The 27,790-nt window shown below is 36.6% G+C and overlaps 1 protein-coding gene across 1 annotated transcript; it reads right to left on the bottom strand.

Annotated features, from left to right (window-relative positions):
• Window positions 1-5,281: 5,281 nt before the first annotated feature.
• On the bottom strand, window positions 5,282-22,191 carry il17rel (interleukin 17 receptor E-like). The gene is made up of 18 exons (XM_030148275.1): window positions 21,848-22,191; window positions 20,482-20,509; window positions 19,808-19,957; window positions 18,274-18,380; window positions 17,230-17,344; window positions 16,484-16,528; window positions 16,092-16,234; window positions 14,595-14,666; window positions 14,462-14,516; window positions 14,212-14,378; window positions 12,390-12,434; window positions 11,773-11,830; window positions 11,456-11,589; window positions 10,849-10,914; window positions 10,706-10,763; window positions 7,970-8,101; window positions 6,272-6,334; window positions 5,282-6,162 (listed from the first exon to the last, which is right to left on the bottom strand). Exons 1-18 carry the CDS (start codon window positions 21,959-21,961, stop codon window positions 6,041-6,043), a joined length of 1,674 nt encoding a protein of 557 aa, XP_030004135.1. The 5' UTR covers window positions 21,962-22,191; the 3' UTR covers window positions 5,282-6,040.
• Between the last annotated feature and the right edge of the window lie 5,599 nt (window positions 22,192-27,790).

Here is a 27,790-nt window from a genome sequence, read left to right on the forward strand (position 1 = left end):
CCTTACCTTATCTTAACTTATCTTACCTTACCTTATGTTATCTTACCTTATCTTACCATACCTTACCTTACTTTATCTTATCTTACCTTACTTTACCTTACCTTATCTTATGTTATCTTACCTTATCTTACTGTACCTTACCTTACCTTATCTTATCTTACCTTACCTTACCTTGCCTTACCTTACCTTATCTTAACTTATCTTACATTACCATATCTTACATTATCTTACCTTACCTTATCTTACCGTACCTTACCTTACTTTATCTTATCTTACCTTACTTTACCTTACCTTATCTTAACTTATCTTACCTTACCTTACCTTATCTCATGTTATCTTACCTTATCTTACCGTACCTTACCTGACCTTATCTTACCTTACCTTACCTTACCTTATCTTAACTTACCTTATTTTACCATACCTTAACTTATCTTCCTGTACCTTACCTTATCTTACCTTACCTTATTTTACCTTATGTTATCTTACATTATCTTACCTTACCATATCTTATCTTATGTTTTCTTACCTTACCTTATCTTACCGTACCTTACCTTACCTTGCCTTGCCTTACCTTACCTTACCTTACCTTACCTTATCTTAACTTATCTTACCTTACCTTATGTTATCTTACCTTACCTTATCTTACCATACCTTACCTTACTTTATCTTATCTTACCTTACTTTACCTTATCTTACCTTATCTTATGTTATCTTACCTTATCTTACTGTACCTTACCTTACCTTACCTTATCTTATCTTACCTTACCTTATCTTAACTTATCTTACCTTACCTTGTCTTATGTTATCTTACCTTATTTTATCTTACCATACCTTACCTTACCTTGCCTTACCTTACCTTATCTTAACTTATCTTACATTACCATATCTTATGTTATCTTACCTTACCTTATATTACCGTACCTTACCTTACTTTATCTTATCTTACCTTACTTTACCTTACCTTATCTTATCTTAACTTATCTTACCTTACCTTACCTTACCTTATCTTATGTTATCTTACCTTATCTTACCGTACCTTACCTTACCTTACCTTACCTTATCTTAACTTACCTTACCTTATGTTATCTTACCTTGTCTTATCTTACCTTACCTTACCTTATTTTATCTTACCTTACCTTACATAACCTTACCTTAACTTATCTTATCTCATCTCATCTCATCTCATCTCATCTCATCTCATCTCATCTCATCTCATCTCATCTCATCTCATCTTATCTTATATGGACATCTCAAACGATGTCAGTTTTTTTGGGACACCCTATAGTTTAGTCTTTAGCTGGGGTGTCAAACTCATAATAGTTTAGAGGTCACATACAGTCCAATTTGATCTCAAGCAAGGCTGTGCCAGTAAAATAACAGTATAATAATCCTAAAATAATAACTCCAAGTTTTTCTATTTGTTTGATTGCAAAAAAGTAAATATACAATTTTAACAGTATCATCCCTCAGCTTATCATTTACACAAATACATTACAATGTACAGATTTTAATGAATCTATAAAGGCAAAAAAAAACATATAGTAACGGATAAGAACTCTCAGGTTGTGCTTCAGGTTATGCTTGTGTAATTTTACTTTTGTCACACTAAAACAGAGAAAAAGTTGGAGTTTTCATTATTAGTAGGTTATTATGCTATGGTTTTACTGGTTCAATTCACTTGAGACCTGAACTAAAATGAGTGTAATTTTTGAATGAAGTGTTTTCCATTCTTCTATTCTAGCCTGAAGGTGGCACTATTTATCATGTTAATACTGATTTTAATACTGGCCATAAGTCTTCTGTTAGTTTATAAGACCCCTATAATGGCTCTTCAGTTTTCATTCTCTTTCTAACCACAGGCTTAGATGTGAATGTTTCCTCTCAGTCAGTTTTTCCATTCTGCATGTTTTGTAAGTTACTTTATCTCTAATGATACCACAAGATACAGCATAACCCAACTCCCTAAAACTTCCCAGGGCAACTCCAAGATCTTACATTCTGTCTGTTTTTTTTCTTATTTTCTTTCTTCTGCTTAGTGACAGGGTCATACATCATATTAACCAATCACAGCTAAACATAAGTTAGACTGACTTCCTGGACAGGTCAGAGGTGACCTTTGAGAGAGGGCGAAGCTTCGTCTGTCAGTTTCTCACTTGTGCACAATAAAGGAAGGCGTGATTGACATCTCCACGAATTTCTCTGTCGTTTACACCTCTACGACAATCAGGCATAAGGTAACTTTGTATGCAATAAAACATTTTCCATCCACTGCAAATAAAAATGCACTCATAATGTTGGCAGATTTCAAAAAGATTTTCTAAGATTTGGAGAGAGTTTAAGGGGGATTGATGACTGCTGTTTTTCAAAATGGCTTTTTTTTTTTTTTTTTTTTTTTTTTTTTTTTGGTGTTGAAAGTGTCACGATTTCACTGTACATCTGGAGCCCTGCCTGGTAATATACTGTTTATGGTACACGACTCAGTTACATCTGTGTGAAATCATAGGTCCATGGAGAGGAGCTCTTTATTGATCATTCACAGAGAAAAATTTCTTCAGTTTTTATCAGACTGTCATTTAGTTTTCATTTGAAACTATAATATGTTGAATATTGTAACACTACATGTAATATGAAGCAATGGGTGAGTAATGAAAAAGCTTTACATGTTAACCTTCACCCAGATTCCACACTGAAATGCCCACAGATACTGCTGTAGTGATTGTGTCATCATGTCATTTAGAATTTGGGGACTTTTGTTGTTCAGTGTTCAGTCTAATCCTGTCTTTAAATTTCACAATTTTATTTCATCCTTATTTTCTTGTGTGACTTGATTTTTTTTTTTTTTTTTGTTAATCTCTGCATTTGGCCTTTGACCTAAATTATTTTAACTTCATTAGATTAGATTATAAACTGCTGTTGTCATCAGTATATGTGGCTCCTGAGCAGTTCTTGTAAATGCTGTGTGAGTCTTTCTCTTCTTCCTTATGGTCATGACAATACACACTATACAGTGATAAAATGTATTGACACTGCTGTTTAAACTGGATGAAAAATTAATGCACAGCATGTTTTAAATTCACAAAACCCCACTGGATGGGCATATTAGCAACAGTTAGAGTATTTTACATCAGGAAATAAGTCACAGAGGTCCTTTATCAGTACTGTTAAGAAACACAGTTACTCTTGAGTAATTCACAGATGTCAGTGTTGGCCATTTTAAAACTATTCATACTTTTTACCAATAATCTGCCAAAAATAATCCAAAAATACCCTTTTTTGTCTTTTAAAATGACACTAGTCCCATATGGTGTTGTGTATGTTACATATCCAATGTGCACTGGTTTGAACACCACCTGTTACCAACACAGATTTGTTGCTTAGTCACTGTGAATTAGGATTGTCCACAGATAATCAGGAGAAATTATTTCCTCCATGTGACTACTTTATGAATCATTTAAACAAACGGACATGTTTTATGATAGAAATAAAAAAAAAAGATAGAGCGAGAGAGATTCAGTAACTCCACAGAATAAGGAAGCACTTGGAAAATATGCAGATTTTGGGAAAGCTCAAAACCAATGTGAACATGTGTGGCTCTGTTATGTACTAAGATTTATGGTCTCTGTCTGTGTTTATGATAAAAGCAAAAAAATACATTCACCGCCAACGTAAAAGCCCCTTTCGTTTTCCTGCTTCCTGAGAGAATCTGAATAGTGAATTAAATTGTGCTGTTTCTGGTACTGTTCTATATTTGTGACACCACATGCTTTACATGCTTACTTTCCGTGCAATCAAAAAAGACTCTAACAAGGAAACATTTTCCACCTAACTTGGACATAGACTGAGCCATTATGACTTTTAACAAGTTCCTTTTGTAAAAAAAAAAAAATAAAAAAAACCTGGTGGATGTGTACGCCAGCATGGCCTGCTGTGTAAGTATGACCACAGAGAGACCACTGTTCTCTTACTGGTACCATGTCCTGTTTTGGGTGCTATCATTTGGTTAGGTAAACGAAACTGAACTCATTCCCCCACAAAGAAAACATGTGGGTCATACGTGTATGCACCAAAGCAGGAAGGAAAAGATGAGAGAATTTGTCCTAAGATAAAGCTTCCTTCATTTTAGATGTTCATGATTTCTCCAGTTTCATGTTGTGCGTCACCTTACATCAGATACGTCCAAGCAGAGCAGGACTTCACAAATAACACACAGATGGACTATAACTGTGATGACCAGTAGAGTTTTAAATAGATGGGTTGGGATGCAGAATAAATAGAATAGAAAAAATAACAGAATAATAGAAAGAATAGAACATCATGACCCCCCCCCCCCCCCCCATGCCATAAGTTGTCAACTGCACTTCTACTACACTTCATCTCAACAAAATTCTCATTTTATAACATTATGTTTATTTCATATGAGTTTAGGTTTTTGTGGTTGGTTTGTGGGTTGTTTATATCAGTTCATTATTTTCTATGTCCATCACTGGGAGTGTGAAACAGTTTTCATTCTCATGTTTTTAGCATGTTCAATTACAAATAAACCTTCACCTGCTTGAACTTTGACCCTTGAAGCAACTGACAAAAATTGGAATGTTCCAGTGAGTTCACCCAAGGGCTTTTCACTGACAAACACCAGCTACTCCGACTGGTTTACACACACCTTTACACAAAAAACAATGAGGTGCAAGAATGACTTCTAGGCCTTAAGGTGCAGTTTATCTGTTGGTATGCAACAAAAGAAAGGACTGGTATGTTAGCAGCTATTTGGTGTTTTTTTTTTCTGATATTTGTAGATGGCTTCACCAACAATACTGCATCCACCAAAAGACAGACACACTTCTCAAAATTTCAACACTATTCCCCTGTTTCACACATGAATCAAATGTGTTCAACTTGTTGTATAAAACTCTGAACACAAACCCTTCTGCATCACCCATGAAATACTGGCATTCATTCATCATTCATTCAGAGGAAAAACAGATAAAACAGACATGAGTCAGCTGCGTGTTTGTTTTGGATCCACAAATATCCAAAGGTAGAGGAAGAAGAAGAGTAAAAGAAAGTAGAGGAGGAAGAGGAGGGAGAAAAAATATTCCTAATGAGAATAAATAAATGTTCATACAACTAAAACATGGAAAATTACATTACAGTACTGTTCATCAGCTCATATTTACACATTCACATTTTCATTCAGTTCAGTTTATTTAAATTCATTTGTACTCTGTTGTCCATAAAGTTGGAATAAAATGTTTTTCGTGAAATGATTGTGACAATGTGATTTATTTTTAATAAACTGTAAATTGGACTCAATATGTAATCATTGCACCTGGTCAAAGATGATTACTGATGTGTATAAACAGGAAATAAAAAGAGGAATGTGTCTGAAAACAGCATTATTCCACCTGTAAGGGCAGCAGTGCATTAATTATTCTTCAGTTAATCGCATCAATGTGAAGTGAATGATGTGTAATGTTTCTGACATGAAAGTTTGAGGTTTATGTAAAGGAATGTGTAGTTATACATTTGTGTGATTTGTTTGAGTTTTGGGAACTGGACAATATATTTAAAGAAATGTGTCTTTGTATTTGAGATCTGCAACATACTGTCAAAGAAAAAAAAGAGAAAATGTCCTTTTCATAATACATCAGAGCACAGCCTTATAATAAAAATATGTGTCTAAGGCATTATTAAGTATTATTATACCAAAAATATGCAATTTTCTTATGTGTTTTGAATTTTTTTTTTATTGAAAATAGACATTTTCATTTGGATGGTAAGTAACCTTTTAGCTGCAAGCTGAATGAATATAAGTTAATAATGTCAACATAATGCACAAGTTAACTTTCACCCGCACACTGAATACATTAACAACATCCAATGGAGCAAAAAACAAACATACGACTAAATAGCACAATGTCATACATAACTTTTGAAATATGTCGCCCACAATTCCAAATAGCATTCAACAGAGAATTGGGTTTTTTTGTAACATCTTTACAGTTTTGCAACAAAGTCTTTTGACCTGAATACTATTCTTTGGTCAGTGGGAGAGTAAGTTGGCCTTCTCATTTTTCCCACACTTTGGTGAATCCGGTATGAGGACGCCTCCATGGAGAGCAGACCGAGTTTCCAATACAGAGACTATACAGCCAGGAGCAGAACCTACGAAAACACAGCATGACACTCAAGTTTAGGTGAGTGTCTTGGACATTCACTACTGTGCAGAGTCAATAAAGCAAAAAGAAAGGAAAGAAATATCTGAATATCTTACCTTTTTGCTTTTCAGAGGGACAAGTGTCTTGTGTTTTTCCTTTTTGATTCTTTCTCTGATAAACTACAAAAGAACAAAAAACAAAACATTTTTATTTTATTTTATTTATCCATCATTTAACCAGGAATACCTCACTGAGTGTTCTATTTTACTAGCGTGTTGACCCGTGGGTTCTACATCCTCTGGTCCAGTTCATTTATTTACTTTCTTGGTAAATTCCACTGGCTTTTTCAGTTGAATAACCTCTCAGCTGGCATGTCTGTTTCTGCACATGAAATTTGACACCATGGCAATGTGGGCCTATTGTTTATCTGTTGCTAGGTAACCCACTTCAATGATGATTCTATGATTCTGGACATAGCAACATGATTGTAGGGCTATTGTATTCCAAAATTACTAATATCTCCCAAAATATTGGTCCTATCAACTTGCTGTTTCCACTAGGCTCTTCCTTGACCAGTATGCCAAACTGCAGCACTCAGCTCTGTACGGATTTTGTGAGATGCCCAAGACACACACACAGAGTCCACTCCCCTTTTATAATATAGATGAGACAAGTAAGGTTTTATAATAATAATAATAATAATAATAATAATAATAATAATAATAATAATAATAATAATAATAATAATAATAATAACAATAGAGTTTTCAGACATTCAGACTTCTATACTCAGTGGACAGAGGAAAGTATTGTCACATTGGTTTTTAAATGTTGGCTTTTTGGAGCCAGACATGACCATATTTGGATAACAGAGGTGGGGCTACAGGGGACCAAGGGGTCAGAGGTGAGCCAATGTGAAACAATACCTTACTAACTCTGTAAAAGTGCAAACAGTGAACTTCATCAACCACTGTGTAACAAAGTCCTTTTACAGTCTTGTTTGAGGAACCTGTTAACCACAACTATAGTCAAGCTGTCAGGAAAACAGGTGATTTATTAATAATTAAATAAACCAAAACAGCAGATATCAAAGCTTCTAGTTGACCTGAGATATGATTAACTGAAGAAAAAATGTCTAGATTTGACCAGAATATTTATCGGAGGTTCCAAATAAAACAGAGGAGACTGGAATGATTTCTAGAAAACAAATGATTGACTTTCGATTTTTAACATTCAGTGTAAGCCAGGGCTGTTTGGAGTCAACCCCAGTGGCCGTCAGCGGTATTACAACTTTACGATACTTCCTCAATGGCTTCATTTTGGAGCTGAAGTTCTTTCCCCTTGGTTTCAACCATGCACACACCCATGGAATCAACAAAAAAGTAACGTGATAATCAAGTCTTACTACTTTATTTTTTAATGCCTGACTTCTTTCAGACTATATGACAACTATAATTGTGTAAATATTCAGCTGTTATACACTAAATATTGTTACAAAATCTAGTAGAAACAGCTTATTATCAAAATGATTAGATCAACAGTGGGAAAAAGGCAGCACTGACGTTGATGAACAACATCAATGGAGAGGAGGAAATTCCAACATATAAACATAGACAGTAATCGTTTTTAAAAATAGAACTGCACCTCATGTATTTATTAGAGTATTTATAGCACTGTGGTGGGGATAATTTGCACGTTTATCAGGAGCTTTCATCAGTGAAACACAGTGTGGAAACTGGAACTGGGCCTAAGTCAATTTGGTTGCAGTATGTCAACATACAGGTCTGCTTTTGACAGTTTGATTTTCTACCTACCGGTTAACATCACATGGAGCACCAAAGTGACAATTATGATGACGGCGAGGCAAACACCAGCTGGTAGCACAACCCAGGTCCAATCCACAGCAGTTTGTGTGGAAATTAAAGGTTGGTGAGGTAAAGATTGATCTGTGGAGAAAACAAACAGTATGTTGACTTAGTGGACAAGTAATGACAGACCAGCTGATGTGATTAAATCAGAGTACAGTGTGGTTCACACACAGCAGGTAAATGAAGGAGGGTCAGCTGAAATGGAAACATGTTCACATTAACCCATAAAGACCCAAATATCAGCCGTTGACCAAAACCGTCTATTGATCCAAACTTGTTTAATATCTGTTGATCCACTAATCCTATCAACACATGTAAATAATTGGTGTAAAATGCAGTTTGTCATCTTTTCATGGTCATCAGATATGGCCCATTTGGATGTTCAGAGGCTCCATAGTTACCATGGAAACACCGTCATCTTCTACAACATTGATTCACCAGTAAAACCCATGGAGTTGGATCAGTGACAGTGGATGGACACACTGGGTTCATATTCAGTTAATGATAGATTTGCTGAAAAAGTCACCTTTTCTTCAGTTTTCCCAGTTTTTTAATGTGAGCTTTTATGAACATCTACATGACCAGTAAATTCAATATGGAAAATACCTGATTTTCTTTTTTTTTTTTTTAAATGCAAAGTAAAGGAGATAATATTACAATAAATGGTGTGAGTTACTTAAGAAAGGTTAAATATAAAGAAAAACACATTTGGGAGCTGCCACAAAAGTAGCACTGGGTCTTTATGAGTTACAGATTTCATTATAAACATAGAATTGAGTAAATGTTGCATAAACCTTACAAGTTTTGTAAATGGCAGGAAGCCAGAGGGGAAACTTTAAAGGGTCAAACACATGATTAGGAAGTAAATCATGACAGTAAACATACATTATATCCTCCTGAGACCCTGGAAAGTAAAGGTTTAGGCTTTTTCCCACTATATAACTGGCTTGATCTGAAACAGCAGGATGAACAGTTATTCCATATATGTTTCTGATTTTTTTTAAAGAAATGTCCTTTGCTGTAGTTTTTTTTTTTTTTTTAAGTAAAGCTGTGAAACTCAACTTCCCTAAAGAGGAATGCATTGCATGCAAAAATGCATTGCTGTGTCTCAGAATATGGACACAGTTATTGGGATGCATCCACCTACAGCTTGTAAGATTTCACATTCTTGTTAATCTGAAATATGATCACCATAACAAAAAATATTCATGTCAGTTGTCAGTAATCGTCACAATATTAAAAGTTTGACAGCTGATTTTTCTTTTCTAGATGGTGATTTAAATTTTTTTATTTATGGTTATTAAAAATTATATTTCATATTATATATGAGAAATCTAGAGGTAAAACATTTTTAAACAACTACAAACATTAAAAACAATGAGTAAAATGAAGTAAAAACAAACACTGAATCATGACAACGATAACATAACCAAAAACAGGACCAATGGCCCTGTAGCTTATCGGCCAAATTAAAAGCTTTGGGAAATGTATCCAGATGCCATTTACTACCACCCAGTTATGTGTATTTATTATATTACAGAAATAGCCCATGTTTTGGTCATATTCCAATCAGATCTGTAAAAAATTCAAATTCCAACTTGATATCATTGATACTGATTTATTGTATCAGTCCACTTCCCATCTGTTATAATGGGAAAATTTTTCAAAGTCACACCAAATCCAGAATCAGATCTGGATGGAAATAACTGCAATACCTTGTGCTGACATCATCATACAGAAGCTGTATACCAAGTTTGAAGTCAATCAGAACTGTAGTTTGGGAGAAGGAGATGATTGAAATTTTTTCCCCAAAACAGCCCATGTTAAATTTTCCATAAGTTCCAGATCCAGAAGAAGATCCTGATCAGCATGTGGAGATTATGATTTGGTCATCTCCCCATCAGGGCTGGACTGTAGGAATTTACACCGGATATCATTCATATTTACTGAGTTATTGCATCGATCCACTTCCTATCTCTTGTAATGGGGAAATTTTTCAAAGTCGCACCAAATCCAGAATCAGATCCAGATCCAAATAATTTCATTAACTTTTGTTGACATCATCATAAAGAAGCTGTATACCAAGTTTGAAGTCAATCGGAATTGTAGTTTCGGAGAAGACGATTGAAATTTTTGTAACAGACGACAGACGATGCCGACAGACGCCACATGACGACAGTAGCTTACGGCCTGTCGGCTGGTAAGCTAAAAATAGACGAATAGATGAAATTAAAACATTTATTCCAATGATATTTGTCATTATAGTTATAGTATATTTTGCAGCCCAGCACTGTGTTAAAAATAAAGCACCTGAATTCAATGTGTTCCAATACTTTTCTCAATATACTGTATGTGCTTTTATTGTACCGTACCAAACCATCTTCATCTGTTTATCTGAGTCTGGGTCAGGGGGGCAGCAGTCTCACCACAGAAGCCCAGACAACCCTCTCCCCAGACACTTCAACCAGGTCTTCCAGGGGAATCCTGAGGCGTTCCCAGGCCAGCCGAGAGACATAATACCTCTGGCGTGTCCTGGGTCAGCTCCAAGGTCTCCTCCCAGATGGACATGCCCGAAACACCTCCCCAGAGAGGCGTCCAGGTGTTTTTATTGTCTCAAACCTTTTTTTTTTTTTAAATAACAAAAAACATTTTACAAGAGATCGAAGCAGAGATCATACTTACTGGATGCGTCATAACAGTGACTGACTGTGGCGCCATACTTCACATCCATCCTCTTCACCTGTCCAATTAAAACATTTGTGTTGAAAGTCAGTCTCTCTGCAGGTACATGCAGGTTAAAGTATCAGTTTACTCCACAAACTTACCCGTAAACAAAAACTGTCCTTGAAAAGGCCCTCTGGGAGGTTTAAGGCAACAGATTTATGTTTCCCCTGAGAAACAGACAAAAGAATTAACTCTCTGATGAGCCAGAGAACTGCCACGGTTTCTGTTTTACTTTTATTATAAATTCATGTGAAGCCACCATCGTAATTATCATTAAAGAGTTATTCAGTGGAGTGATGATTGATTAGTTTGTTATTACACAGTGTAAAAACATAAATGAATGGCTGCAATAACAGTGCTGGAGATCGGTTGTTGTTGTGCAAAAGAACTATGCTGGCAGACGCCCTGTGATAGCTACACAACCTGTATGAAAGTCTTTTAACTTCGGTTGCTTTGTTGTGTCCTCCCAGCAACAAATATAACAAAAGAGGGTGTAATCTCCGCAATCTGATAAAGGTCATGCAAGGTAAACATCATTTTACTGTAAATACAAGTGGGATGATGTGGATGTTCTTTGGTCGTTACGGTCACCTGCTCTTAATTCATGTTTATCAGATGTTCAAAATAAGAGGGAGCGGCTGGTGTTCCGTGATGATTCCTGGCATTGAAATCATTATAAGAGGGTTGAAAGAGGCACTTCAAACCTACCACATGCACAGTGCGTGTGTCAGTGGTGTGGCACGTATCAGACGTAGACTTCACACAAAGCTCCACAGAGAATGCCCCTCTGATCTGTGACATGACTCTCACTCCGTCCTGTCTTGACACAGTCAGCTCCCACTCTGGAGATAATTGCACAGCTGCCATAAATATAATGACTGACTCTACAACACATCACAAACTGTCTTTTGTTATCTCTATTATGTAACCACCTATTTCTGAATCTGGAAATGTTTCACATTTGTGATGCATTGTGATGTGATGATCAAGTAATTGTTGTGTGATGTGATTGGTTGAACTGGTACCTGGGAATCGCTCATCAGTAAAGGGACACCTGATCCAGGACTGGGAGCCTGCAGTGAACTAAAGAAAAAATAATGTCCATGTTTCATTCTGCTCTTAATCCAAATAAATAAATGCCAAATTCAAAGAAAGATAAGTAAAAGAAGACCAAGTTATTGGAAAAAATGCCTTGATTATGATTGGCTGGAAGATATGCATTAAAATCATACACCCATGTTGTTGTGTATTTCTGCTTTTTAATTACATTATACCAACAATGTAAACCAAAAGGTGCTTTTCTGAGTTGCCATGTGATAGACTTACATAGACTTGTAACTGCAGAGACAGAGTTGGCAGAGAAAATGCCTCATATTAGCATTATTTTACATTCAAATTTGCTCATGGTTCATAACTATGTCAAGCTTTAACACATGCACATAATTACATGCACACCCAGCTGTACACTTGTTTCACCTTTTAACCCAGTTTTGTAATGAAACCTAACTTAACTTCTCTGTGTCAATTCATCACATCTATTATGGAAAACTACAGATTTGTAGCAGCCGGTAAAAAACAAAAATCATGATAAATAAAATGTGTACTTTAATGTAGATAAAGTTGTATTGTCAATTGTTGTTACCTTCATGCACAGCTGGGGGTGTGGGTCCACCGCAGGAAATTTTATCTGAAAAGTTAAGATGGATTTTAAGATTACATTGCATTCCTCAACAGTAACCTCTCCTTTAAGTAATTTTTCAGTCATTTTATAATAAATTATAGTATACTGTTGTGTGTGTACCACTGGTAAATAAGTAAATACTGTAAATGCACATAAATTAGGCCTACAGCTAAAATAACGTGAAATATATGTACACTGTAGCTGTGACCACTTTATGTTGGTAGTAATTCAGATATAAATATGTACTTTTTTTTAAAGCAGTAGAAGCAGAGACACTTATTTTCTTCTACATTAGTTGTAGTTATCCAAAGCTGATGGATAATCATGAGGGTTTTTTGTATTTTTAGTTGTACTTTTTCTGTATTTACTTGATTTTTTTCTGTGTATTGACTATCTGACATTGTACTATGATTTGCTGCAGACTGAATATTTGTTAAAGATCCTTAAAAACCTGGAAGTGGACACTTAACCCATAAAGACCCAAACATTCACCAGTGACCAAAACCATCACCTGATGTAAACTGTTTAATACCTGTTCATCCATTAATCCTATTAATACATTGCAAATAATTGATGTAAAATGCAGTTATTCATCTGTTCATGGTCTTCAGATATGACCCATTTGGATGTTCAGAGGCTCCGTAGTTACCGTGGAAACATTGTCATCTTCTACAACATTGATTCACCAGTAAAACCCGTGGAGTTGGATCAATGACAGTGGATAGACACACTGGGTTTATGTCCAGTTATTGATGAAAAAGTCGCTTTTTCTTCAGTTTTCTCTTTTTTTGGTATAATAACCCTAACTTTACACTTAGCTTTTATGAACACCGACTTAATTAGAAAAGTGAATGTAGGAATATACCTGATTGCCACTGAAAAAACACAAAATACATTAGATTATATTACAATAAATGGTTATAAGTCATTTAAGGAAAGTTAGATATAGAGAAAAAATCATTTTGGAACTGCCACAAAAGTCCTTATGGGTTAATGTTGGAAGTTCACACTCTACTCCACGCTACCCCCTATCAGGTTCAGGCTTGATTGTTAAGTTTTTTAGGTCAGCTTTATTTAGATTTCATCTGCGTCAGGGCATTTACGTATTAAAAGAGAATTCCCTTCTCAGATGACATGTGTCTGCATGTAATCCAGTGATGCTCATAGGCCAGCTCAGTCCAAAGTGCACATATTTTGTATTTGTTTACAACAGCGCCTACGTCTGCGCAGAAATTTCACGTGTGTTTGTCTGTGCTTACACTGACCACTGACGTCAACATCTATGAGGCAAAGTGAAAGCTTGTTTTATGTTACTGTAAGAATCTAGTTGACGGTGCTTGGCTATGTTCGGCTTCACATGGTTTACTTTTACTGCCATCTGTGTAAACTGTGACTCACAGCACTAGCGACACAGGGAAACACTCCTGTTGACATCGTTGTGACGTCACGCGCGTAAGGAACAAGATTTGCCTCGTCATCGAGGAACACAATAGAATGACTCAGCCCTTCATGGGAGAAATACCTTGCTATTAATAGATTGTTTATGATACCATTAATGGTTCGTCACAACATTTTACTGTCATTCACTCAAAGGGCTGGAAATAGGACGCGACAAATTTAAAAAACATCATGTGCTCTGTTTCATAATCCTGTAAATTACACCTGTGACTCTCTCTGGTCACATTTACACGCACTTTAGACTTCCTGCTTCAGTGATTTGTGAGCATACGCCACAAGCACAGTAAACACAGCTATACATTTTCGACGTGTCAGGGCTTTGCACCTTTTCCCTGGAAACATTCTGGGAGGCATTGGGCAGATCCACGCACACGTCTCCTCCCTCCTTTTTCTGACACAATGTGACAACGGCAGTTACATGACAAGCTGGCTGCCATGACAGTGCCCCCTCCAGCGAGTCAAACATAATCCCAGACCATAGTGGCTCCATATCTGTGGAAGGAAATATAGTGAGTCATAATTACATGAGACGTTGAGGTGCATCCTGAGGTACTACGAGTAATCAAGTGACTCACTGTGTCTGAAAGGGCAGACCTGGACCCTGCGTGCATCCATCACATCAGACCATCCCTGTGGAATTTACACATGACTAATGAAGGTTCAGCTGTGTTGACTGTTAAAACTGAAACCGTCCAGAGAAAACCTTACCTCGATGCAGAGGCAAGGCAAAGGTCTGGAATATGACAGAGTCCTGCTCTTCACAGTTTCTTCCTTCTTTATCTAGAGGGAAAGCAAAACTTTACATGACTAATCCATCTTTCCCTGAAATGTTTATATATACAGACGCCGAAAAAATTATTAGACCATCAAATCATCAAAACCAATGGTTATGCAATCAAGTACTAACTCCTGTGCGACTCCATGTGACTAAAACAGACAGAAAAGAAAACATGGAATGCCTAGAAGCACTGTTTTTGTAAGCACACTGCCATAGATATTGATGTAAGAACTGAAGTGATTTTGGTTATTATTAAGAAAACATAGAAAATGGACAGATATCAGCTCTGAAATTAAAGTTATGACCTATTTCTGTTGTTTTTGTCCAAACAAATGTGCCTTTAGTTGTACCAGGCATTAAAATGAACAAGAAATTGAAGAAAATCAGGGGTGGTCTAATAATTTTTTCCGCAACTGTATATGTGCAAGTGTAGGTGACCCTTCTTGGTGATTCTTTAAATAAAAAATAATGAAATGTGTATCTTTTTGTTTTTTTTATCAACTATAGCACAACTACATCATGACAGGTGAGGGACTGTGTTGGGCTTGTGACAGTGAACTACATGGGGATAAATGGGGTTACTTTGAGGGGATTATTTTCATTTTGTTTATGGATTATTTTGTTTTTGTTTGTTTTTTTCTTTCTTTTCTACAATGTACAGTTCTGTATTGTTCGTTTTCTTTTTTTTTTTTTGACACTTAATTTTTATTAGTTATTTATCATCTTGTCATACAGAACATAAACAACAATCGGCAACAGATAATAGTCACAATCTAATAGTAATGATAATTTAGGTTACAGTTATGAAATAGCAATCAAGTAACCAAATTAATTTAGTTTAAGAGCAGCAGTTTATTAAGCATCTCACAGGACTATGAGACAAACCACGCATTAATTATATTTAATTAAACTAATCCATTTGCCCTGTCTTATTATGTAAAGTTTATCTTGCAGCTTCAGCATAAATGTTAATTTTCAACCAGTCCTCCAGCAGATCAACTTGAAGCCATTTTTGAGTGATTGTTTGTTTGTTTTTTTTTCATTGCAGCACCAAAGATTTTTAGAAGGTATTTATCACTTACTGTCAAATTATCCAGAAGATCTCATAACAATAGTGACTTAGTGGGTTACTATAATTTAAAACCCAAAATCTGTTCTATTTTTATTCCAACATCTTACCAAAAAGTTGTAATTTTCATATATATTGTTTGTTTTAATTGCTGTTTGCATTATTTGTAAGAAAAACTTATTAAAAAAAGACAATGGTTAAAAAACATGACTGGAAAAAGTTGTGGTATACGTTTATCCATACCAGAACACACACAATTAATGCGTGGTTCATCAAGCATACAGCAAAATATTCTGCTTTTCACACTCATGAGAAAATAGAAGAGTGTTCAGACTATTCATCAATGAAGGAAACTCACCACTGTCACAGGTCCTGTGCCAGAGCAGAAGAAATGTGCCTTGTGGCAAAGACGGACTAAGTAGTTGTAATCATCCAACATGGCTGACACAGTGACACTCAGCTCCTTCCTCTCAGGGTTTACATGATATGAAAGTCTACCAGCTGGAAAACAGAAGAATTAATGAGAGGTTGATCTCAGGCAGTGGTATGTTGAGAGTTTATATGAGTAGTTTGTGACCTTGTTAGAGACTGGAAAAAAAACCTAAGTTGACTTTTCTCCAACTGATGGTTTATATCAAGTAGTTTTGAACAAAATGTGTATATAAATGAAACAATAGTGGAGGAGACTATCATTCTTATTAATATACCTGTCGTGGGGTCCAACCAATGTTATGTAGGGTAAAAACTTACTGATGCATTCTGGGACGTGCCTTCTCAAATCCTCATTGATACATCCTGTGAAGCACATTTAAACATATATTAACCCTATAATGCCAAACGTATCATATTCGATACATGAGTTCTGAAGCCCTCTACATGATCGGTGTGATTTTTTTTCTCGAAAAACCTGATGTATACAATTAAATACATGCAATACACAGATAATCCACCGGGGGGGAGGAATTCATTCACCAGAGGCCTTTCCAGTGGCACTACAAGATTGTCATTAATGAGGAAGGAGGCAGAACTTTGGCAATTTGGAAAAGGAATTACCAATTTATTAGACATGTTTGTGTTATAGCATGTTTTTATTTGTTCAAAAATAATTTTATTTGAGCTTTGAGACCCAATGTATCAAATATTATACAAAATTTAAACTCATACATGGAAATTGATATTTGAAAACTATTTTTTTGGTTGTTCAGAAGGACCAATAAAGGCTCCAGTTTCAAAGAACTGGAATTTTCGGTCAATGATTTAATGGTTCAGGCTTTACAGGGTGAACTCTAAATCGCTTCTAAAGAACATTTAGCTGAAAATATGACATAAATGTGTTACTTTTATAAATATCCATACTGCTACCACAGAACAAGTGCAGTTTGTTACTTATAAATCATTTACTACTTATCTAAACATATCTGGGGACCGAACAGTTTCTAATGTTAACACTTCCTATTATTCAGAAGGAAATACTTAATATGCAAATGTCATGTTACCTGGAGCAAGATGGGAGCCGGTCCAAGGTACGCTGCAGTAACTCGAAACTGGTGTCACTGTAACTTGAAGTTCTTGGTTTGGTAAAATTTCAGTATAATCATGTTCCACCACCACCTTCAGGAAATGAGCAAATTGAAATACATAAGCTGTCCTATTCCCTGAAAGAGTTCAACAGTGTTATTGTGTACAAATATCAATTTCTATTTACTCTCAGCTAACAGTGCAAATAGCAGTTAAGTGAGCTGGTAACTTTTGGGGCTGGAAGAGTTCATAGTCTTTAAATGTTTAATCCATAAAGACCCAAACATCCATTGGTGACCAAAATCATCTACTGATCTAAAATATTTAATACCTGTTGATCCATTAATCCTATCAATACATGTAAATAATTGGTGTAAAATGCAGTTTGTCATCTTTTCATGGTCATCAGATTTGACCCATTTGGATGTTCAGAGGCTCCGTAGTTACCATGGAAACACCGTCATCTTCTACAACATTGACTCATTAGTAAAACCCATGGAGTTGGATCAGTGACAGTGGATGGACACACTGGGTTTATGTTCAGTTAATGATACATTTGCTGAAAAAGTCACTTTTTCTTCAGTTGTCTCTGTTTTGATATAACCTTTGAATTTACTTTGAGTTTTCATGAACATCTACATGATCTTGCTAATTAAATATAGTGGAAAATGCATGATTTACACAGAAAAATACTAAATGCAGAAGATAATATTACAATAAATGGTGATAAATCACGTAAGAAAGGTAACATAGAGAGAAAATTCAATTAGGAACTGCCAGAAAAACTAGCAGTGGGTCTTAATAGGTTAAGAATTGAATAAATTATCATAGATGATTTTATTTCGTTCTTTGTTGGGAAAAACTATTAAAATTGTAATTAAATAAAATCAGGGAGGATTTTCTCTTTGGTAATATGCAGTTTGCCGTGAAATTTGTATTTGCTTATTCAAAATACATGTCCATTACACATTAAATTAAAATATATAACCACATGTGTACTGTCCAGGTGCTGTTTAGAATACCTGCTGTCCCAACATCTTCTCTCTGGAGGCTTTGGTGAAGCTGATAATTTGGCAGTTTGCGATCATCCCTATGCTCTCTGTGCAGACGGACAAACCATGGATGGCCTCTGAGAGAAAGATAGTCAAGTCAGAAGTCTGTTCAGAGATGCAATGGGAATATATATAAAAACTGTCAAACACTAACAGTCAGTCAAGTATTCAGTTACAAGTAAAAAGTACCGGAGTTTATACTTGAGAAGGAGATTAATTTGTCATACAGGAAGAACAGTGCTAGTAACAGTGTGACGAGTGAGTGCACTAGACCCTTTTATAGGATCAAAGGGTTTTCCCCACTCGTTCCTGGAGAGTAAGGATATCCGTGAAGATAAAAAACAATGTGCTGAGGTGGTTTATAAGTGTTTTCTGACCTTTACTTTGCCATATGGGTATGGGTATGGGTGCCAAATCAGGAACAGAAAAAATAGATCAACTTATCCAAAATGCAGAAGTTCAGTTATGGAAAGTGGTGCAACTTCCTTTCCAAATAAAGTGCGCTGTCTAAGACCTTTAAAGTGCGTCATGGGTGATTACCATACTAAATGTGGCCAGACTATCACTGTCCTGATTACAGAAGAACTACATCCTCAAACTTCCTCATGAACAGGTTGAATAAACAGTGGCACAACCTCTGTATGTGTGAGTTGAAGAGAATCTCAAACAGGCCTAATTATAAGTCATAAATCAATATAATAAATAAAGACAGACAAAATATCACTGACAGCAAAAGCATTTTATTAATAGTGCCTAGGTAAGGTTCCATATTCTGAACTGGACTTATTTCTGCAGTCTAGACATTCATGACTGAAAAACTATAATCTGTAATGTATTGTTGTGTGCAGAGATGCACTGAATTTAGATACCATGTACTGAAACCATGTATTATTTATTGAATATCATAAAGTGATTAGACTGGCTCATATTTGCTCCTAAATCTGTCCTGAAAAGGTCTCTTAGCTTAACTTTTAGTTACTTAGAAATTTTTCAGATACTCATTCCCAAGACTGCTCATTATGAAAGTCTTTTTTTTTTTTTTTTTTTTTTTTTTAACTTTATTGCTCTGTTAGGGTTAGGGTTACGGTTAGGGTTAGGGCTAGGGTTAAGGTTAGGGATAGGGTTAGGGTTAGGGCTCTGGTTAGGGTTATGGCTAGGGTTGGGGCTAAGGCTAGGGTTAGGGTTAGGGCTAGGGTTAGGGTAAAGGCTAGGGTTAGGGCTAGGGTTAGGGTTAGGGCTAGGGCTAAGGCTAGGGTTAGGATTAGGATTAGGGCTAGGGTTGGGGCTAAGGCTAAGGCTAGGGTTAGGATTAGGGCTAGGGCTAGGGTTAGGGTTAAGGTTGGGGCTAGGGTTAGGGGTAGGGGTAGGGGTAGGGGTAGGGTTAGGGCTAAGGCTAGGGTTAGGGTTAGGGTTAGGGGTAGGATGAGTCAAGCTGAAAAACAGTTGCATCAGTTGTAGGAAATCCAAGTGATTTACTATGTATTTTTTCTTATCACATACATACCATTAAGATGTAACCGGCTTTGTATTCTAAGATGAAGGGAGCATTTCTGCCTCGCTTCACACCTCATTACAGTAGAGAGGTTGACGCTTTGGAGCGCAGATGACATGTTCAAACCTTCAGGGGGATTTTGGCATGGATCAGGAAGCAAAACTACAGAGGAAAGAAATACAATAAAGATACATGTAATAAGTCAGTTTTATGTGCATATACTGATACACTGGAAAAAGTGAGCTGAAAGTAAACGCCTGAGTAGACATCATACTTCCGCCACACTTCCATGGGTTAAATGCTGTTTATCTTGCAGGGCATGCTGGCAACGCAGTTGCTTCTGTATGAAAATTTTGCCATGATAGCAACAGATTAAATATCAAAACCCAACAAATATGGCTTAGTGCAGTCATGTATGAGCTATGCTGTGTTCCTCCTTTGTTATTCATTGCAAGGAACAACAATATTTGTATATTTCCTCAATCACTCTGTGCTATCATCTAATTTAATAATAATAGATCTGATGACTTATGATAGGTGTGGCGCCTGTTAAAAAGGAAAGCACTAAATGTATTTTGGCATGTAAGACGTGCAGTTTAAAACTAGTGCAGTGCACACATTTGAGAGTGAGTTCTATTCTTTCCATGGTGCCCTTTGTGCATGCATTAGGGGTGATCTTTACTTACACATTGACCTGGTCCTGCAGTTAAGGCCCTGCAGAGAGAAAGAAACAGGTGAAACATATATTTGCACCTTTCTGTGAATCTTCTTTATTATATCTGTTAATAAAGTTATTCTTAACAAAGTTAACAGTTGTCTCGAAGGGGGATTCCCTGAACTGTTTTTTTATGTTCCTCATTTCTCCTTCAGGTCAAACTCAAGCTGCATGTCACCTCAGAGGTAGGTCATATTGTAAGTCAGTGCTAAGTGGTGATTATCATCATTAATTCCTAATAAAAAGCATGCATTATTGCCCTTTTACATGCAAGGTCATTAAGTGCCTTTTCACTTGGCTCACTTGCAAAACTTTGTTAAATATATCCTTGTCATGTTTCAGCAGGAAGTTTGCACTAAAAAAACTATTGCATTGAGTAATGACAGGCAGTGTACAAATGTGTTTTCACTTCTGTGATGTGGAAGACATCAAAGTTTTACTAAATATATTCTTTTTAAATCCTCTGCACAGATGAGATCAGTGAAAGATTGGTCTTTGCCCAAAAATGTGTGTTCATAAAGGGGCATTAATCATTTCAAGTAGCTAAAAAAAGAAATATCTGGTGACAGGAAATGAAACATTAGATACCTGACATTTATTTTGTTATAAAAGCAGTCCTATCTGGTATCACACAAACAGGTCTGAGGTCAATCACATTACCTCATCATGATGATATTTGTGAATAAAATACTACAATATTTGGGTACTACTACACTAACTTCATCTAATATGTTTCATACACAGAAATTTGCAAATTACAAAAATCGTGCCCTTTTTGTGCATTTGCAGCACTGACTGTGATCAGGCTCTGTTTAGACAACACACAGAGCAGTAAACATGTTAAGTGTACCCATCTACTCTAAACCCAACTAGATATTCAGCTGTGCTGACTTCATCCTTAGACTGGAGTAAATGAATAAGTGTTTCAGTACAGCGTTACAAAAGGACTTACGCCATCTCACTTAAAGTGTGTGTATGTGCGCTGGATCCATGCTGGCCTGTGGAATGTTTGTGTAAATGTATATTTTTTTACGTGGTCACAAAATGAAGCAGACAGGTAGGTCACTGTACACATGGAAAAGCTATAAGTAAATTAAAGTTATAACTCCAAAATACTAAATCTTGGTAGAAAGTATTTCAGTTGTTGCTGATAAATAACAGTAACACTAGTAGATGATGTATTTGTGTGGTATTTTTATCCATGGGAAATAACACAGTCATATTAGTATTAGATTTTTGATTGAAATCATTAAAGCCAGGATTAACATTATATATTGTTGTAATATTAGATGAAAATAAACCACAAAAGTAACAAGAATTGAGCAGATTTTTTTTACCTGTGAACATCTGGTGGAACATTTTTCTATCCTTTCCAGTCTGGTGTTCTCTGCTGCTGCTGAAGTCTGACTAAAAATGCAGGGAGACACCAGTAAGGTAAGCCACAGGATCATTTTCACCAAGCAGCAGTCACAGACTTCTTCTACTTCTTTGCTTCAGCAGGTACTGTAAAATGTCTTTCTTAGTCTTCCTCTTCCTTATACTCCTCCTCTTGTCTTGTTTTCTGTTCCAGGGTCAAATGAGGCTTTTCTGTGAGACTGTGTTACATTCAGTTGATGCTCCCTTGTTTCTGTGTTAATACTGAGTTGTACAGTGCAGTGCTAGTGTAGAGGCAGTAACTGACTGTCAGTCTGCCTGAAAAAGAGGGAGACTTTATACTCAGTAGGGGGGTGGGGCTTTTTTTTAACAGTTCTCATCACATTTGATTGTTTGATATTCACAACTTACATGAGTGGAACATAAAAGTTGATTTTCATAACAGTGAACCACCCACTACTTATACAAGTAACCAGTAATATACCAGCATTAACAGGAAAGGAGTACATATAAAACAAGTATTTCTGTGTTAATACTGAGTTGTACAGTGTAGTGCTAGTGCAGAGGCAGTAACTGACTGTCATTCTGCCTGAAAAAGAGGGAGAATTTTTACTCCGTAGGGGGGTGGGGATTTTTTTTAAACAGTTTTAACATTTGATTGTTTGATATTCACAACTTACATGAGTGGAACATTTAAGTTGATTTTCTTACCAGTGAACCACCCACTACTCATACAAGTAACAAAAAGCAAGGCACTTAATGTGTGTGAGGTGATCAGGTTTCTCAACATCTGGTTGAGGAGCATGAAAAAAATCATCATAAGAGTCATAAGAGTGAACCCTGACATTTGACTCTCCACAGATTTCATCAGAACTTCCTCTTAGCTTTTACTACTGGTGCATGTCCAAATATTACTTTACTGATTCCTGGAGGGAGGCAGATGGTTAATCATTGAATGACATTGAAACATGGAAAACAAACTAAACCTTTTAAGACAACTTTTTGCAAAAATTCTTTCATGTCATTTTTATGTTTTTGTATTACAAATCTTCAGTTTCCGTAAGTGACGCAAAGCCCAAAACACATCAAGTATAAACCAAAGGTTTGTTTTTCCTATAGGGTGACCTGTTCTGCCAAGATCAGAGAAAAAACTTTAAGGATTTCTCAATTTTCTACATATCTAATTCTGGGAATAGAGGGAGATTTCTTTTGGCTAGCTTCCAAGCACAGTGATAATAATAGGTCATTTGATAACCAGATGTGTAGTAATCACTTGGTGAAGAACTTTAGGTTGACAAAGACGAAAATAGACATGGTGAAAGTAAAAACTGCGTAAGCAGGAGCTTCAGTTGTATTTTACCATCAGGCACTACATTTCTTTTGAAAGCCCTCATGTTGTGCAACAACAAAGTGCAAACCAGGTGCACCATAAAAGAGTCAGGACAGTGGAATGAGTACGCTGATTACTCCCATAGTTTGTTTCAGTTTAATGGAAAGTGGATCTTTTCGAGGAGCTCACCGTTTTAAAACATAGATCCTATTGTTTCTTCATGTAAACACTTGTTGTAACTAATGTACCTTTTCTATTTCCATTTTTTCTATTTTTTTGTCAGTCATTGCAAAACACTCAAACACTTTCACTTGCCGTAAGTAGATACAGATACAATGTCAGGCAGAAGGTGTGAATAGAGAAGGAAACAATAGAGCCCAGATTAGACTCCTCTGACCCTCCACAATAAAAATATGATGCAACACAGTTTTGACATGGCCTACATATTGTTTTGAGGGATTTCCCAGGAGCAAAGATCAATGTTAAAGTGGGCTGATGATTGCACTACATCTTAAAAGTAAATGACTATTTCACAGAAGTGTTTAGGCTTTATAGCATTTCCTGAATAAGCTCCTTTCTGGTGGGACTGGCTGTATGTTAAACCTGTTTGACTACCTGTTTGTATAATAGCTCTATCTGCTGGGATTCAGTGTGTATTACATCACAAGTAGTTTTTTTTCCACATTCTTCGCAGCTTCGACTGGTTGTGGTACTGTATGTTTACATTCTTTGATATCACATCATGCATTAGATGTCTCCATAATGTCTGTCTTCGCCAAGTGTGTTTTCTTTTAGGTCTTTCGCTTCCTTATTGGAAAATCTCACTTCAGCTGCTAAGTGCTATCCAGCTTGACCAGTCTGAGCTAAGTTTTTGACAGCTCATAAACCCCTGCTACTCATGGCACCGGTTTCCAGCTCCTATTGTTACAAGTTAAATCACAAGTAAATGACAAGAATGTAGCACATTTCCACATTGCAGGACTGAAAGCACTAAACACAACTCTCATTCACACACACAACAGAAACTTTTCAGATTTAGTGAAAAAATAACATTTTCTAAATATATAATTAAAGTAGAAAAAGTGGGCTTTGAGTATTGATATAAATTAATCTATAATACTACATGAAACCATGTAAATCACATATACGATAAAACTAAAATTAATATACATACAGTATAGGTTTGTTAAAGACCTATATCTATTTTTGTGTCAGTTTTTCAAATAAATTTTTCTCTACATTTAACCTTTTATAGATGATTTACCATCATTTTAAGACTGGGTCAAATTTAGCTCTGTTTCACAGCATAGCTCCGAGGCAAGGCAAGGCAAATGTATTTGTATAGTACCATTTATACACAAGGCCATTCAAAGTGCTTTACGAAGGCATTGAACCACATAAAATTACATTAAAATCATAAACTAATACTAGAACAATAGCAGAATAAAACAGTAAACAAAAGGAAAGTGCAAAAAAGATAGAAATAAAGAAATAAATTAGAACAAGAATAAGAGACAGTTAAAGCAGAAGCTAAAACAGTCTTAATTAAAATTAAGAATTTAATGTTAAATCTGTCAAAACAGTTAAAATTGTGAGTTGCAGTGCAGGTATTAGAACTGAAAAATAAAATACTCTAATCAAAGGCAGCTGTAAACAAATGAGTCTTAAAAGAACTGAGAGTTTGAGCAGACCTGCAGTTTTCTACAGTTTGCTCCGGATGTGTGGAGTATACAAACTAAAAGCTGCTTCTCCCTGTTTGGGTTGAACTCTGGGGACAGTCAGTAAACCTGTGCCAGTGGACCTGAATGGTCTGGATGGTTCATGGTTCACATTCACACTCTGGTGGTGGTAAACTACATGTGTAGCCACAGCTGCCCTGGGGCAGACTGACAGAAGCGTGGCTGCCGTGGCCCCTCTGACCACCACCAAACATTCATACACCAGTGTGGATGGTACTGCAGGCAGGGAGGGTGAAGTGTCTTGCCCAAGGACACAACGGACTGACTAGGACAGAGCAGGATTCGAACCGCCAACCTTTTGGTTATTGGACGACCCACTCTACCACCTGAGCCACCTGAGCCACAGTCTATCCGCTGACAGACAGGAAGATGGTGTAAAGACCTCACAACTGGTGTGATGTGGTCAACTCTTTTGGTTCTAGTGAGGACTGGAGCAGCAGCATTTTGGATCAGCTTTGCAGTTGTTTGATGGACTTTTTAGTCAGACCTGTAAAGACACTGTTACAGTCATTTAATCAACTGAAGATAACCAGTTTTTCTAGGTCCTGCTGAGACATAAGTCCTTTAATCCTACAGATATTCTTCAGGTGGTATAAGCTGCCTTTGTAATGGTCTTAATGTGGTTTTGAAAGTACAGGTCTGAGTCCATGACTACACGCAGACTTCTGACCTGTCAGCTGGTTTTTAGCTGTAATAGTTGGAGCTCTGTGCTGACTTTTGATCGCTCTTCTTTTGGTCCAAAAACAACTACCTCTGGTTTGTCCATGTTTAGCAGAAGGAAATTGTGGCACATTCATTCATTTATAGGCTCTACACATTTATTCAGAAAAAAATAACATGTTCTAAATATTCAATAAAAAATAGAAAAATGGGGCTTTGAACATTGATATAAATTAATCTACAATACTACGCGAAACAATGTAAATCCCATATACAATAAAAGTTAAAAAAAAAAAAAAAAAACATACAGTATGGGTTTGTTAAAGACCTAGATCTATTTTTATGGCAGCTTTCAAATTAATTTTTCTCTACGTTTAACCTTTAATAGGTGATTTATCATCATTTTAAAACTGGGTCAAAGACCTCTGTTTCACAGCATAGCTCCAAGCTGAACACTGCCTTTCTGAAGGAGTGTCCTGGCACGGTGCTGATCTGAACCCATTCCAGTTCACGTAGGGACTGAGACACAAGGTGGAGGAAGGTCAGCTGTGCAACATCATGCAGTTCATAGAGATCACCACTAAATAATGGAAGAACGGTTGTGGCTAAAATAATGAAGAAACTACCACTTCGGGATGGTCTCAGGGAATCTCAGTGTAAATGTATATTACAGTTGGATTTGACAGCTCAGTCCATTAGTCCAAGTCCTTGCAGGTGCAGTTGGCTGTAAGTTCAAAGTACAGTCAGTGAGGCTTGAGTACAGATGCAGACAGTGATGAGACAAAAGTCAACTCATCCAATCCCATTCATTCAAATACAGACTTTCACAGCTTACCTTTGTCCATAGAGTCATAGTCAGGAATGGGAAACATGTCCAGATGCTTAATCACCATCTGTGCCAACTGAGTTTCAACCTCCCATGCAGCCACCATCATCGTCACCTGTCGGACAAAACCTCTCTCAGAATGGATATGAAGTCAACAGACTATAAAATTATCACTAGAGTATTAAGGATTCAGTTGAATATCCAATTTAAACCTATTGAAGTTTCCAAACTACTTGACTAGTTATGTTTAATTGTTTTCCAGGCACACCAAATGCTTTGTTAGTGTCATTAATTAATCACTGGTGATTGTAATAGATGAAGTTTGTCCACTCTACATTTTTCAGCCAAATCCAGATAAATATAGAGGAAATTCAATGAAATAAATAGGATTGGTATTTAGTAAACCGTCATCTCTTGGATAATTATTAGTTATCTATGGGACCAAAGCAGTAGGCCAAGATCAGATTAATCTATTGTTACTGGATTTTCGTGCATAATGTTGGTATCTATGATGTGTTGTTGCATCATACTAATCTGTTTCAGGTCTTTTGGTCCTTGTAGATGATGTTTTCTTTCTTAGCTTCCTGCCTGGTAGGCTGGCAGTCTGCCAGGCCCCTATGTAGACCAGTAGCAGCAGCCCCAGCACAATCGCCATCAGGTGAATGGCTGGCGGCTTGTTGTTCCACTCTGATTCTGACGTATTTGTTTGGATGATGTCACACATTGTTTCCTTCCATCTGGACCACAGTGGGTGTGGCTTACACCTCATACGGCCCCTCTCGCTGCAGTTCGAACCACCTCTTGCAGAAGACCTTAATGTAGACCTCGTCACCTGGCACCATTGATTATTTTAGTATCAAGCAGGCGCAAGCAAATCTTACAGCATAAAACTGCGGTACAGATATAAAATCATTCTATAATATTCCCATAAGGTGCCCACACACAGAATTGTATGAATCTTCAGAGTCGTAAACTAACTCACAAAGGCCCACTACTTTTTTGTAAAATGGACAATGCACAATTAATTTATGCAACTCCTTGCAAAGCAGAAGAAAGATGGTCTTTCAATATTTAAGACCAAGGGAGTAGGTTTGATTCTGACATTGGTGGTGACACAAAAGTGGTCCAAGACAGCACTCCTGAAAGTTGATGTGTTTTTGCATTTGCGATCATAATTTCACGTCATGTAGAGCTGATCAAACAAGCAAACAATCATAGTCAGTCGGTTCCAGCCATTTTGGCACCCTAGGCGAGATATGAATTTGGTGCCCCTCCCCCCTCCTTAAAAAACACACACATGCACACAAAGACACACACACACATACATGCGGGGGGGGGGGGGGGGCATGAA

The sequence above is a fragment of the Sphaeramia orbicularis genome, chromosome 12, assembly GCF_902148855.1.
Source record: "Sphaeramia orbicularis chromosome 12, fSphaOr1.1, whole genome shotgun sequence".
Taxonomy (NCBI): Eukaryota; Metazoa; Chordata; class Actinopteri; order Kurtiformes; family Apogonidae; genus Sphaeramia; species Sphaeramia orbicularis.

Excerpts from the sequence above, each read along its gene's own strand:
- il17rel (XM_030148275.1), bottom strand. The coding sequence starts at position 21,961 with ATGATCCTGTGGCTTACCTTACTGGTGTCTCCCTGCATTTTTAGTCAG. Across the intron at positions 16,235-16,483 it reads GCACGTCCCAGAATGCATCA|CTGGTAGACTTTCATATCAT; the intron begins GTAAGTTTTTAC and ends TCTGTTTTCCAG. Across the intron at positions 14,517-14,594 it reads TGCCTTGCCTCTGCATCGAG|GGATGGTCTGATGTGATGGA; the intron begins GTAAGGTTTTCT and ends TAAATTCCACAG.